We start from the raw sequence: 13,971 nt of genomic DNA, 5'->3' as shown, positions 1-13,971 counted from the left end.
TACGCTACCATACACACAATGCATGCAATACAATACATACAATACAATACCATACAATATCATACCATACTATATGCTCTGCATCTGGGAGTTACAATTATAGACATTGAGTAGAGTGGCAATGGCATGATATTTTTGCAACAATTACACATACCAACTCCAGTTTTATATTTAAAATATATATACAATTATCAGTATATTGTAATGAGTTATAATAATTACAAAAGTATCCGAATTATAATAATTTAATTTTATCATCCATCAACTCACTCAAAAATGTCGGCATGAATCGAGCAGTCGACTAAACGGGAGAAAATCACGCTCGCAAATGTTTGTTGCATAACGGAAGGCGGGTGGGCGGGCGCCATCTTGGAATAGATTTGAACATGACGTAACAAATTTGTCACATTCATCAGTTAGCATAACACGGAAATAGCACACTATATGTAATGCAACATTGTTAATTTGACGAAACACAACGCCAAAGAGATTTGAAAAACTGTAGCGGCAAAACGACAGTCGCGGTGGCCGGGACGAGTGTGAAAAGATAGCCAAAGATATTTGTTCGCATCAAACAAACAAGGCGTCCGTCGTGAGAAACGGCAATGAACGACAAACATTTGATAGCTTACCCGAGAAACCGCCACACGGTCGGTGGCGCCTGCATTTGATAACTCGCCTTGAATCCTGCAACAAACAAACAAGGTGTCCGTCGTGAGAAACGCCAATGAACGACAAACATTTCCTAGCATGTTAGCTTACCTGAGAAACCGCCCGCTGCGCGAGTGATTGCACCGGTATTTGACAACTTCCCCAATTCACCCGAAGACATGACGTCACATCCGTCAATTCAAATCTTCCTCGCCTGCTCGTCCAATGGCGCTTTGCACACTCGCGTACCACGTGACAGGCCACTTCACACGCGGGCGGTTGCACCTGTCGCTCACCTCAAGACTGAAAACTGCCTTCAAAAACCTCAGTGCCACTTTGCCCGCCTCCTACCTCTGCCCAAATTCACTCTGACCAATCACAGCGCAACTGAAATTGGCTTGACCACGCCCACCTCTCCGACAGGCAAGACTGAAACCTGCCTTCAAAAAAAAAAAAAAAAAAATCACAAACTTTATGCAGAAGTGAGTGAAAATCGACAAAGTACAGCTCGTGGGTAAGATCGGGTCTCGAACCATGGTTCCATCGTGTTAGAGGCAATGACGTTTACCACTTGAACAAAGACTCGTGTCTATGACAGTGACAGAAGGGCAACCAACGCTCACCTCAAGACTGAAAACCCAAATAGTGTTGGCTCGTGAGTGAACGATTCGTTCAAAGAGATTCCAAAGATTCAGTTCACCTAAAAGAACTGGAATGCACATCAGTACTTGGGGAGCTTCCGTAGTTGGTCTTTTAGCAGGCCCCGCCCACAAGTACCTCCACATTGGGTCACGTGACTAACTGCTATTTACATACAATAAAATTAAGTATGAAAACGTTATTTAAAAACACACAAAATCATACATACACAAGACCAATGCCGCTGGAACGAGCTGGACTAAAGGAAGACATCCGTTTAAATTTGGTCAGTTTTAAGAAATAAGGAAATCATGAATATTAAAAGAGGATTTTTTTATTAAATGGCAATATTTTTTCATTTTTATATAGCTTGGAAATGGCCACCTGCGTGAAAAGTTTTAGCTTCTTTTACGTTCTGCAGGAGCTAAAAGTTTTCACGCAGGTGCACTTAACGAGGGAATCACACGGACACTCCATTAGGTACACCGCCAATATTCATTTGATTGTTTTTCTTTTTGCGTGGTAGTGACACTGATGAAATGCTGCCGTCTTGTGGCCAATTGAAGTACGTCATTTCTTTTTGGGAGGACTATTGTAGGCTTAGCTTTCCTTGGTGTACAATGAAAAACTTTATTTTACAAAATACACAAATCACATACAAAAGTCAAACACAAAGTCTTACGACTTCATATTAACAATATACTGCAACTAATTACATACACATAAGGAAAGGGAAAAAAATCACATACAAATAAGTTAACGCAAGCTACAAGAGCTCATACATACATTTAGACTTCAACAGTTACAGATAAAACATGTATAGTAAGGCTTTTGGTTTGTCAAACAACACCATAAGGTCAGGCTTTTTTTTTTCATTTAATAAACAGTGGAGTGAAACATTTCAGACTCAACCAAATGTCACAAACATAGTTCATCACTGAAGCTTTTGGGAACAAAGTTCATAGCTGTGAGAACCACAAAAACCTTTGGGATGTAAAAGTGCAAAGGTGCTAATCCCAAATCAATCACTCAAACAGGACCAACAAAACCCTAACAAATGCATCCCAATGAGCCCATTCATAAAAGCGTGCAGGAAGCAACATGTCCAACGTTCAGCTCACATTTGTCCAAAATGGAAACTATTTCAAATCAAAGCAGACAATGAAGACAAATAAAGGCTCTCACTCATTCATGATGGTAATGGGTCACCCCAGGGTGCCACCTCCACTACGTGGGCTGGAAAGGCCTGAGGAATGCACGCTCCACGGGTCATGTGCCGGCGGCTCTCCCGGCATCTCCCGGGACACATTTGTACCGTCATCGCCAGGTTCCAGCAGCTCAAGGTCCGCGTCGTCCTCCGGAACGGCCCGGGAGTCGGAGCTCTCCGCAGGGGCGAGTGGGGGGGATGAGGAGGGGCGCTCTCCCCGCGGTCGGTTGCGCCTCTCCCGCTGCAGCAAGAGGCGCTCCAGGGGCACCGAGCTACTCTTGGGCAGGAAGAGCGCAGTGGGTGGCAGGTTGTGGCCAGCGACAAACACCTGTCGGGAGCCCTCCAGGTTGAGCAGGATGCCGGTGCGGACAGAGTAGAAGACGTCACGGTTGTTCTCCAGGAGCCGGTGCTCAAACACGCAGTCGTCACGCAGACACACGGCCTGCAAGGCATTGTCACACCATTAGCAACACTCATTGGAAAGTCTAACCTAAAGCTTAGTGGTTATCCGGAGTTTCTCGCAGGTTTGTTCACAACGAGCATGTAAACAAGTCTCTCGCGTCTCCTTCCTGAACTTCGAAACTCCCTCCCTCCCACACGCACTTCCTGCTTACATCACTTCTGCCAAAATAAAGCGCCCTTTTCAAAATAAGAGTATGGATAGTGAACAACGTAGGCAAAACTCGCCTGAAAGGCAGAACTACGTATTTGCTATTTTACTTCTTTTTTTTAACGTGTTTTGTCTTCTTCTTCTTCTTCTATTTAACTTTATTCATCAACAAGTTCCTGCATTTGTGGAAGATTTGCGTGGACAACTGTGACAACTTGCGCATTGAGGATGGCGAGGAAAAGAGGTGACTCACCGAAGTGAACGGGGTTCCGTTAAGGTCCAAACACAGGTACCGGCCGCTTTTCACGCCGAGGATGGCGACGCGCTGCCTGGTGTCCGCCTTCAGCATGATGACGCCTGAGTGCGCCAAGTCCACATCAACACCACCGCGAGACAACCAAACAAGCGTGCGCGAAACACGCATGGCACTTACTATACGGATTCCTGCTGGTGCTTCTCCGCACAGTGCCGTCCAGCTTGATCTCCAGGTAGAAGTTGCTGAGCTCCGTGGAAGTCTGCAGGTGCACCAACCTCCGCGGGTTGCCCCAATTGGAGCTCGCCAAGGGCGACGTGTTGGACGCCACGGAGCCGCCCTGCAGGAGGGCGAGCGCAAGCATGCAGGCCGCCGCGCCTGCTCGGCGGCGCCGTGTGGCCGTGGCCTCCTCCATCCCGAAGCGGAGAGCTGCCATGACACTGGTGCAAGCAGCATTCTGGAACTGGGCTGCCAGACGGATCCTATTTAAGGACCCCGAACCACCCTTGCTCGCATCCGTCCACCAACGCAGATGCTGTGCGGCTTTGCTGTGGCGGAAGGGCCACTTCCACCTGGGCGTGTTTCGACCCCGCGGCCCGGGCCACCGCACTTGTTGTTTGGAGCGCTTTTTTTTTTTTTTAAGTCTCTTTTGGACTCTTCCCTTCCCACCTCACGCATGCAGGAAACGTGTTCCGGTGGCCAAATAAACAAATAAATGCTGCAATTTGAACTATGCTTTGCTGTCATTTGACGCACCTGACCAACACTTGCACTGTTTAGCCAGCAGATGGCGCCATTCCTAAACTGAACTCCTCCAATGGGGGACAACTCGTTTTGGTGTGTCTATAAAACAAGAATTACAGTTGGGAAAACTTAAATTATACAACTACATTTACAGTCTGAGCTAGCACAGCTAAGCTAACACGTTCCTAATCAATTGAACTTGTTTGACATCTTAATGCAATTCTTGAATGGCTCCCATGGGATGTGCTTTAACTTATAGTCAATTTCAGCTTTTCGTGCTTTGAACCTTCATATTGCTTTCCAAAAACTGAACTGAGCGTGCATCGGAACGAGGCATAAATGTGACTCACGTGATTGGACACTGGGAGCAGCAGTGAGTTCTTCCAAAGTTTTTATTATCTGAGGAATACAGTGGACTGCTGTGCACAGCACATACATACAAAAATAAAGACTCCAACTCTCTTTGCTTTTGCAGCAGTCAATCTTTTTTCTTTTCTGTCCTTCTTTTTAGCCACACTCCAACTAAGGCAGCAGGTGAAGGCGCTCATGCAAACATGACAGTCAACATTCAGCTGATGAGGAAGAATTTGGATTGGCAAACTTCGCTCTTTTAGATCAAGATGCTTTTATTGAGGACAGGTTCTTTTTTTTTCCTATTATGCAGTCAATAAGTTAGAGATAGAAGGGCTGGGGGGGGGGAGAGCTAGAGGTGCTCTCATTAGACAGGTTGGACAAATGCTTTTCACCCTATACGTCGAGCATGTGGAATTTGAGGCATAAGTCATTCAGGGGCAAACAGCAGGGTGTGCAATAAACTGACACCCAAGTAGCTTGCCGCCCAAACAGGAAGGGAATAAATAGAAGGGCAATGGCGCTTGGCTAAGGACAAGTTTGTTGCAGATAGAATTGAGCAAAGGGCAAAGCCAGGAGGGGAGGTGGGGGGGGGGGGCGTTGACAACACGAGCATTTGTTTTCGCATTGTCTTTTACTGCTGGCTGCTACTGGAACATATTGGGGGGGGAAGGCCAAGGACACACACCAACACAAACATGGAGGCCACATTTTCCAATTGCATCGTGTCTCTTTGGGGATAACTAGCATCAAAGATTGTGTTGGACTTTGGAGGTCCCGCAACCTCCGGTCGTCATTCCGCATTGGCGGAGCGGTCGCCTGGGCTAATTACATCAGAAAGACGGACCCCCACCCCTCCCCCTCCCTCCCTCCCTTCCTTGAGGCCCGCAGCAGATCGTCATTCCTATTTTTTGCCTCACCCCGGTGTCTCTTTACATGCAAGTTGAAAGGGGGGGGGGCCTCGAGTGGGAGCGCCAAGGCACCTTTTTAAATCGTACAGCAAAAGTAGTGCATTTCAATTCTGTCACGCACGCACACGCAAATTTGTTCCGTGCATCCTTCATCCAGAACTTGCTGCTTTGAATTTTAAGCTGAATCACTCTTCTTCAGTGTCAGCGACATACACTATATGGACTGCACGCGGTGCCTTGAGATACAAGTTGAATTTGTTCCACTACCACGCTTGCAATGTAAAACACTCTTCAAGCATGCTATGATATTGTACTTGATCAAAACGTGCACTAAATCATATCATTATATACAATGTTAAACTGTGAATAAATACAAATCATCAATAACAAGTATGCTTTTTGCCAGTTTATGGACATTGGGCTGTGTCTTCTGAGGTGTGCACCTTGGCCACCAGGGGGCAGTAGCAATGATACAGACTGTCACAGATTCTCAGTCAGCTACAATAGTCACATTTTGTGGGAAAAGTTCCATTATTGCGTAACCCATCTTTGGCTTTTTGCATTGTCACTAACAGCATTTAGCAAAGCGCATTTACAGCTCACTATTTGTAATTCTCATGATTGGTTGTAAAGATCAAGCAAAGTCGTATCTCAAGGCACCACTTTGTGACTTTTGGAAGAATCGATGTGCGTCCTGTGCCCACAGCTAATTCATCTAAGCATGCTGTCAGGTTTTGTGCTCTGTCACCAAAGTCGGACAGAATGATCAAGAGGCGTGTCCATATAGTGTTGCGCAGCAAGCACCGAGTGAGAGTCGCAAAGGCCCCGAAAGCAGCGCATATAGAAAGATAGCTCTCCAAATAGACTTTGATACACTAACAGACTCACATTTGCAAAGTTCATTGGCGTTACCTGGGAGGGGAGGGGGGGGAGGATATCTGCATGTGCAAACGCCAGCGGCGGCAGCATCGGTCACAACCGAGGGAGGAAGTGGGTGCCGGTGGCGGAGGTGGTGGCCCTGTCGCCTCGGCGCGGCCGCCCCTGCCGGTTCAGGGCCACGTAGAAGCCCTTGTAAACAAAAGACTCGTAGGCGTTGTAGTTGTTGGCCAGCAGCGTCTCCCTGAACTTGCACTCGTCGCCAAAGAGCCTCTACACAAGAAGGAAATTGCATGACATGATGTCCAAATACTTTGGGAGCTGAGAAGAAAAGTCAGAATCTTGAACAAGCACCAAAAGTTCTTATGTGTAGGTCAGCGTTCATTGATGTGGGAATATCTGGCCAAATGATGCCTCAGCGAGCCAAAATATTAAGAACGTGGCAATGATGGTAAAGTGGCCATTTTGGACTCATTCATTTGAACCATTTTGGTGCAGGGGGGACACACACACGTGCTTTCTTACGAGCGCCACACACATGCACACACACACTTACCGCAGCGTAGAGCCTCCCCCTGCGGTTCATGGCCACAAACATCTGACTCTTGACGCCGAACAGGCTGACCACTCCTCGCTCCACGCTGGAGATCTCGAGAAGACCTGAAGAAGCTCAGCGTTAGCGTGAGCATCTTTCAGCGCCGCGCCGGTGCCGCTTCACTCACTGTGCGCGTCCTCGAGGTGCGAGCCGGCGATACGTCCGTCCGGGAGCACCTGCAGGTGGAAGCCGATGCCCACGTTGCAGTAGAGACGGCGCACCCGCTTGATGCCGCGCAGGTAGTCATTCTGCCAGCTGGGCTGCGCCCGCCCGCCGGCGAGGCCCAGGTAGGAACGGGCAAAAAGCATCTCCCAGCGCCGCTCCACCTCAGTGCCGTTGGCCCCGCCGCTGCTCGGGGCCACCGCCCCCCACACGCAAGTCCAGAGTACCAGCGCGGCCAGCAGCGTCACGCTGCGGCGGAGGCGCCTTTGCGCAGCCGCCATGAAGCTGCAGGGGGCGCACGGAGGACACCTGCCCTAGAAACGCAGCTCGTCCTACTTCCTGTCCTGCGGCATGGCCCAGGCTTTTGGCGTGGTGGGGGAGGCGACTCAAGGCGCCATGGCCCGGGATCCGAGCGGCGGGAGGGGGGGAGCGCGTCCGAGCTTGGAGTGGCAGCGCCGGCGATGAGCATCTTTCGCCGCCTCGTCCGCGGGCAAGGCCGGCCAGTGGAGGGACTCCGCGGCGCACTCACCTTGGCCCCGATGCTCTAATCTCTCAGCGGCGTGACATCACTGCTGCAGACCCCCACTCCGCCCCAAACACTGAGTCACGAGTGAGAGATGGCACGAGGACAAGAAGGGACAGATAAATGGAGAGAGCGAGAGAGAGAGAGAGACAGAGGAGTGGGGGATGCGGAGGTGGGGGAAGGGGGGGCATCCAAGAGTCCCAGAGAGACACTTGAAATGAGCACGATGGGGGCGCTGCCTGCACCTTCACACCCCGAGCCTGCAAGCAAGCACACGCATGGACAGTTTCCTCGTATGACTTTCAAAATAAAACGCACCTGTGCTCAACCTGCAAGAATCGTTGCACCGCCACTCCATTATGAAGTTATTCCTGCCTCACGGGACTCGCGTGGTGTGGGCCAATTCTCCCCCATATATTCCATTTGTTCACCTTTGGTGGCCAGCCAATCAAATGGAAACGTTTGGGACCTGCAGTGAAGCTGGAAGAGTGAAGGCTTTTGCATTGGCGTGCACCTCCAGTCACACAGTCGTCTTCCTGTGACACGGGACACCGGCACAGATAGAATCTCTGCACACCAAATTGGGGACAGGGGGGGGGGGGTCATGTGCGCCTGCACGAGTGCCTGATTTAGACCGGAAGTTTGTGGCAAATATTTGGCATGGCAAGGCTCCACTTGTGACGTACCGCCAGCAGAGCGCAAGTAACGTGAGAAGCACACGGCTCCGTCCCGTGAGGGATAGTCCCGGCGGGTCGCAGTTTGTTCCGTCGCCGTAGCAACCACATCGACGCTTTCTGTCCGTCTCCATCATTTTGCGCATCGCCAGCGCTACCAAAGGCCACCAAAGGCCTGATTCAGCAAAAGAGAAGCCGAGTGGACGCTTTTTGGGAGCGCCTCGTCGATGCGGCTGCCGAGCTGCCCGTTGTCATCTGAAACACACGCAAAAATGGAGACGGGTAACGATTAAGTGAAGCACTTTGACGGACAGACGGGGTCAGCTGTGTCGCTAGCAATTCTCGCCTCCATTTTGCGCAGCCAATCAAAGCGCATTGTGGACGTGCAAGTAAGTGGAGCCCGTGCAATGAGCGCCTGATTAAGTCGGGCTTTGACAGGAGATCTCAGCGCAGCAGCTGCAATGACATCACAAGCATTGACACGGACAGACAATCACAATTAAAACGGCGACCATTTTGTCAATGACTTTGGACAATAACAATTTGCTCCATTTAATTGCTCTTACGTTTGTCTTCTTTTATTAAATGTATAGGATGACTTTTTTTTAACACCCACTTTGCAGCAATGCAGCGATCGATCAATCAATCGATCCCAAATAAATAAATAATTGGACACAACAGGATTTCAAATGCAGCCTGGGTTGGAATTCCTGCTGAGTCAGCTGATGTTTAATTCAGCAGCTGGGGAAACAAAACTGCTCTGCCACTTATAAATAAATAAATAAACTCGCCACAGGAGATTTTCTTTTTTAAAGATGCGTAGACCGAGGTTGCAGGTTTTTCCCGGTAGCGGCGCAAGGACACATCCATCCTAGCGGAGGTGTCCGATGCCAAATGAGGAAGCAGCGGCTGACTCAGCAAGGTGGAGGTGACTTTTGCTGCCTATGATGCAGCACTTTGGTGTCCTTGAATGCAACACCAGCACCACTACGACTACCTTGATGACTCTTAAACTGACGTCATCACAAGATCATCCTACGCACGCCGTTTAAGGAAGGGACACAGCTGTGATTCAAAAGAAGGCGCCAAAGCACTCCTTTGATTGAAGTGAAACTCCGCAGATAACCTTGACATGGTTCATTGGCAACAAGACGGTACACTATGGCGCAAGAGCGCTACTTTTGTCCTAATAGACTTCCTCAACTCTTAGTAGCAGCACCAAAAGACGCCACGAAATGCTGACAAAGCATTTTCTCTCTCTCTCGCTCTCTCTCTCTCATGTTCTAGTTAAACTGGACCAGACCTAAGTGGACCACCTAATGCTCAGCGGCTAAAGTCCATGATTTGCGTGACAGCGGTGGGAAGCGGCACAGATCACACAAGGTGTCAGGTGCTGAGCCATCAGCCAATTCAGAACCCGACACCGAGCCAGCTCGGGAGAATGCGAGGAATCCGGCTGCCGTGTTTGCCCCGCCGCTCTTGGCATTCTCACCCCATAGGATGAAGAGAACCCGGCCCATCGGCGGCGGATCAAGGCCAAGTGGGAATGGAGAGACGCCCAGGGAGGCCAAAGAGATGACCTGTCACTCAGCCAGCACAACAAAGAGCAAACCGTTTATTTCTGTCACGGCCTCCGCAACCGACCCGAGAGTTAATCAAACGTTTTGGCACATGGCCCGCTTTGGAGAGCCACAAACATGTGCCGGACCCCTCCAGTGCCCCCATCTGGTAAGCCAGAGGCATCGAGACACCCCGGCACACACCTGAAGGTCTTTTTGGACTGCAATGCAGCACTGGCCACGCACTTTCGGCACAAAACTATCCCTTCGCTGCCCATCGATAACGCTTGGCCATTCAAGGGGGGGGGCAACCGGATCTTGTCAGCTCGAAACGCTGCCCCTGGAATCCAACTAAAAACTCAACTCCACTCTAGCCAACTAATGCCACACAGACATTTTTTTTCGTTTTCAACCACTTTTCATCCCGAATGTGTGCTCTCACAAGTCCAAGCAATCAGCCTGGCGGGAAAGACCAGACCTCGGAAAACAAACTCCGGAAGCCACTGATTGACAGATGCGTCTGCCCAGTCTCAGCGCCAGCACCGGCGCGGTCGCCACCGACCCAAACGGGACTATCGAAGGTCAAGCCGGGGGTGGCGCGCCGGATCTCCGGGACAGTCAAGGATCCGCGCGGGCAGCTGCGTGCCGCTCGTAAAGGACCAAAGGAAGAAACTCAAAATACTTTCCACAGACAGACGATGACCACGTAAAGCGGCGAATGTAAATAACAACAGCGGAACGACCATACAAGGGCAGAAGCCCTGGAAGGCGAGCGCCCCCTTCGCCGCCACACAACATAATGATGGCATTCACATGTAAGTGGTCCGGAGGAAGGGGGCGGGACGGGACACCAGCATCCTGACCACTTCCAAGCAACAAACTCAAACGGACGCCGCTGATGACCTTGCCGCTGCCAAGGCCATCTTTTTTGCTCGGGCATAATTCAAACTGCTACAAATACATTCAATAAACATTTTGCAGCAGGTATTTTACATTTACTTGATACATTTGATTGATTGATTCAACTGAAGGGTTCTGAAGCCAAGACGCAACTGTGAGCATGTTGTGAAATTGTAAACATAATCTCTTCCGTGTGATGTTGTGACGGCACGGCAGGATCAGATATTTTGGTCCAGGCTGTCTGTCGGAAGCTCTGGAGGAGTTTTGGAATGCACGACCACAGGGCATTTGGTTGCGTGTCTGGACCCAAAGACAGCACGGACCGTCGCGTACATCCCACCAGGGAGCGTCTGCTCCGGGTCCGCCCCGCCCCGCGCGCAGTATTGCGACAAACCTCAGACGACAAACCAGCCACCCACTCGCACCAAACGGAGAAAATGACAAGGTACTTACTTGCACCACGAGTGTGGGCGGTGGCGGCGGGGGCGTGACGTTGACGGCCGGGTATCCTCTCTGTATCCTTCGGCGAGCTGCTGCCACCTTCTGGAGGTGTGGTGCAACTGTCTGCTCGATTGACACGGGCAGCGACGCCCGTTTGTTGCTAGAATTACGAAATCATTTTACAGTTCTAAATACATTTTATCAGCACGTACGTCAAATAAAGGTGTTAAATTAAATTAAAATTAATTTTGAAATTAAAAAATTAAATAATTTTTAATTAGACGTCATACAGGTCCCCCCCGACGTCATTTCCGGAGCGACCAGCCGCTACGTCACGTGACCACGCAAGCAAATGTAAACAAGCGGCATATACAGACCCAGGAAAGAAGATGCTGGCAGCAAAAGTTCTTCTGTGACCAGACTTTTTTTTTATCAAACATGATCTGCATACATTTCCATTTCTTTTGCAATAAACAAATGGACAAAACTTGTCATCATGTCTTATCTTTTCGGGGCCTCCGTTAAAGTGCCTGATCAATCAACACGTTGGTTGAAGTATTGATGATGAAGAGAACATCCAAGTGGCAGAAAAGTGGAAGATGACATGACAAGCAGCATAACACATCATCAGTCTGCATAATACCAAAAATACCTAAGGCACCATTATTGGGGTGAGCGCTCAAGCTGCGTGACGTGATATAAATACAACAACAAGATGGCCGGGTCACACCTGAGCGTCTAGAAGGTGAACCTGTGCTCAGCGGCATGGCCCACCTTGTCCAAATTGGGGTTGCAGGCAAACTGGATCATGGGCGGCGGGCCGCACATTAGCACCAGGGTGTCTGCCGAGGGTGAGGGAAGGTGGTCCCGCACCATGGCCTCGCTGATGAAGCCCTCGCTGAACTCCCAATCTGACGTGCACACAGAAAGATGAGATCACGTCACGGCTGCGTATGTGCGTGTGAGGGTGAACGTACTGGCTGGCGCTCTGTCCACGGTGAACCACAGCTTGAAGCGCTCGGGGTTGTTGACTTGAATCTCCTCCAACTCGGGCCTCAGCAGGATATCCTTCTCCGTCTGGCGGAAGGCAAAGATGAAGATGAGGGGCGGCAGCCAGCGAGCTGGTGGGGTGGGGGCGACCGACCTGATTGGCGAAGAGCAGGTGGCACACCGTCTGGTCCTGCGGGTCCTTCATGATGGCCGTGATGAGCTGCAGCATGGGCGTGATTCCTGACATGTCCGCAAGATTCAAAGATCACCATGGGGTGCCTTCGACATGGTCATCTTGTGATCAACGTTGGACATTTACCCGTCCCGCCCGCAATCATGCCCACATGTTTGGCTGTCTTGGTCACGGCGGGAGCCTTTTTGTCATCCTGAATGGCAAAAACACCTGCACAGGAAAATGTGCCATTGTCATTAAGGTCAACATATTTTCATTATCATATTGAAAAGTCCATGTCACCGTTAGAAATGTTCAGTAGCACTTTTTGCAACTGAGAATTGAAGTCCAAAATATAGCCAATATCAGAAACACCCACAGGAGGGCGCCATGGTATTGGTCTTGAACTTGAGACGTTGCTATCAGCTTCTTGTCATTATATACTATCTCAAAAACATCATGTGCTTCATGATGCGCTGGACGTGCTAAGGTGGTGCTGGGTCCGTCACCTTTGCCCTTGTAGACAAGAAGCCCGCTGGGTCCTCTGAAGTCGATGGTGTCGTTGATGCGCAGACTCTCCAGGTACTGGCTCATCTTGCCGCCTTCTGGGAATTTGGGATGGACGTTTTTGAAGTAAACCTGCACAAGACGGACAATGACATCAAGAATCCGATAATAAGGAACCGAGACAAATTCAAATCTGTGTCATCACCTTGATGACCAGGTCCACGTAACCTTTGTCGTCATCGCTGGACGTGGGCGTGTACGGGCGAACCACCAGCTTGCCGTCGATTTTGGCCGACAAATAGATGTGCTGTCCTGGAGATGACATTGCCACGTTTGGGATGATGAGTTAAAAGGAGGGTTCAGAACCTGCTGATGTCATACTGACCCACAGGGAGACCCAGGATGTGTTCGCCGGACGGCAGAGCGAAGCGGAACTTCCGTGTGTCGTGACTTACGATCTGGATCCGAATGAAAAGAAAACAGTGACACAATGGCAGGTGAAAAAAAACATCAAGCTTTACATCATAGATGTTGAAAATATCAAGTCACCAAAACTTTGACTGACACACCTCCCTCGTGGGAGAGGGTGTGCCAGTGAACGCCTCACCTGCTTATCAATAAGCCGCAGCGCATATTTAACGCTGGGGTCCTCCAGGGTAATGGCGGGCCTCCTCCGACGGAACAAAAGCCTGAAGAGCAGGTTGACCAGGCCATCAAAGCCGCTCCGAATAACCTGACACGAACCAGCATTGGCCTTAGCATTAGCAATGACATTAGCATTGGCCGACTGTCTGAGCTGGGGAGATGAGCGGGGCGTTGTCTCGGCTTAACGGGCTCATTTAGCAGCTTAAGCGGGCACGACGACTGTGTCAAGTGAGTCACATTTTCCGGAGGGCGAGTCCGGGCATCTTGCCCAAATACTATTTACACTCTCAACGCTTGCAAGACAGCGAAGCCCAAAACAGACAAACACTTTGTTGTTTATTTAAAGTGTACTCACCCCAATGATGTAGGACAGCATCTTCTACTTTGATGGAGAAAACAAAAGACTCAGGAAAGCGTGCTGCGGCCAGTTGTCTCTCTCGCTGTGACGTTTGCTGTCAAATGCTTGCAGCTTGGAAACAATCGAGTCAAATGCCACATGATTCAAAAAATGGATCCGCTCAGTGTTTCCAAAATAAAATCCTGACAGCGCCAGACAACAGC

General features: G+C 49.9%; 3 protein-coding genes and 1 long non-coding RNA gene across 6 annotated transcripts; all 4 read right to left on the bottom strand.

Annotated features, from left to right (window-relative positions):
* LOC148379101 (uncharacterized) lies at positions 1-1,453 on the bottom strand. The gene is made up of 3 exons (XR_015855405.1): positions 1,352-1,453; positions 763-1,091; positions 1-687 (listed from the first exon to the last, which is right to left on the bottom strand). It is a non-coding gene; the product is annotated as an uncharacterized LOC148379101 (long non-coding RNA).
* Positions 1,454-1,623: 170 nt separating this feature from the next.
* Positions 1,624-3,958, bottom strand: LOC148379100 (fibroblast growth factor 23-like). The gene is made up of 3 exons (XM_088366926.1): positions 3,541-3,958; positions 3,361-3,464; positions 1,624-2,939 (listed from the first exon to the last, which is right to left on the bottom strand). Exons 1-3 carry the CDS (start codon positions 3,794-3,796, stop codon positions 2,496-2,498), a joined length of 804 nt encoding a protein of 267 aa, XP_088223052.1. The 5' UTR covers positions 3,797-3,958; the 3' UTR covers positions 1,624-2,495.
* A 520-nt stretch (positions 3,959-4,478) lies between these two features.
* LOC148379099 (fibroblast growth factor 4B-like) lies at positions 4,479-11,255 on the bottom strand. 3 transcript variants are annotated; one of them, XM_088366924.1, is made up of 6 exons: positions 11,109-11,255; positions 8,209-8,451; positions 7,841-8,091; positions 6,965-7,782; positions 6,799-6,902; positions 4,479-6,515 (listed from the first exon to the last, which is right to left on the bottom strand). In XM_088366924.1, exons 4-6 carry the CDS (start codon positions 7,278-7,280, stop codon positions 6,339-6,341), a joined length of 597 nt encoding a protein of 198 aa, XP_088223050.1. In that variant the 5' UTR covers positions 7,281-7,782; positions 7,841-8,091; positions 8,209-8,451; positions 11,109-11,255; the 3' UTR covers positions 4,479-6,338. The 3 variants fall into 3 exon arrangements, with proteins under 3 accessions (XP_088223050.1, XP_088223051.1, XP_088223049.1); XM_088366925.1 differs by having other exon boundaries at positions 7,852-8,091; XM_088366923.1 differs by having other exon boundaries at positions 6,965-8,058.
* A 246-nt stretch (positions 11,256-11,501) lies between these two features.
* On the bottom strand, positions 11,502-13,924 carry cyb5r3 (cytochrome b5 reductase 3). Its single transcript, XM_088366922.1, has 9 exons — positions 13,766-13,924; positions 13,373-13,498; positions 13,151-13,223; positions 12,971-13,077; positions 12,768-12,897; positions 12,406-12,489; positions 12,241-12,326; positions 12,074-12,173; positions 11,502-12,007 (listed from the first exon to the last, which is right to left on the bottom strand). The coding sequence occupies exons 1-9, from the start codon at positions 13,784-13,786 to the stop codon at positions 11,835-11,837; spliced, it is 900 nt and encodes a 299-aa protein (XP_088223048.1). The 5' UTR covers positions 13,787-13,924; the 3' UTR covers positions 11,502-11,834.
* Positions 13,925-13,971: the final 47 nt, after the last annotated feature.

This window comes from Syngnathus floridae, chromosome 22 (genome assembly GCF_059516105.1).
Source record: "Syngnathus floridae isolate MCC-2025c chromosome 22, RoL_Sflo_1.0, whole genome shotgun sequence".
NCBI classification, from domain to species: Eukaryota; Metazoa; Chordata; class Actinopteri; order Syngnathiformes; family Syngnathidae; genus Syngnathus; species Syngnathus floridae.
This window is presented reverse-complemented; position numbering and strand designations above follow the sequence as displayed.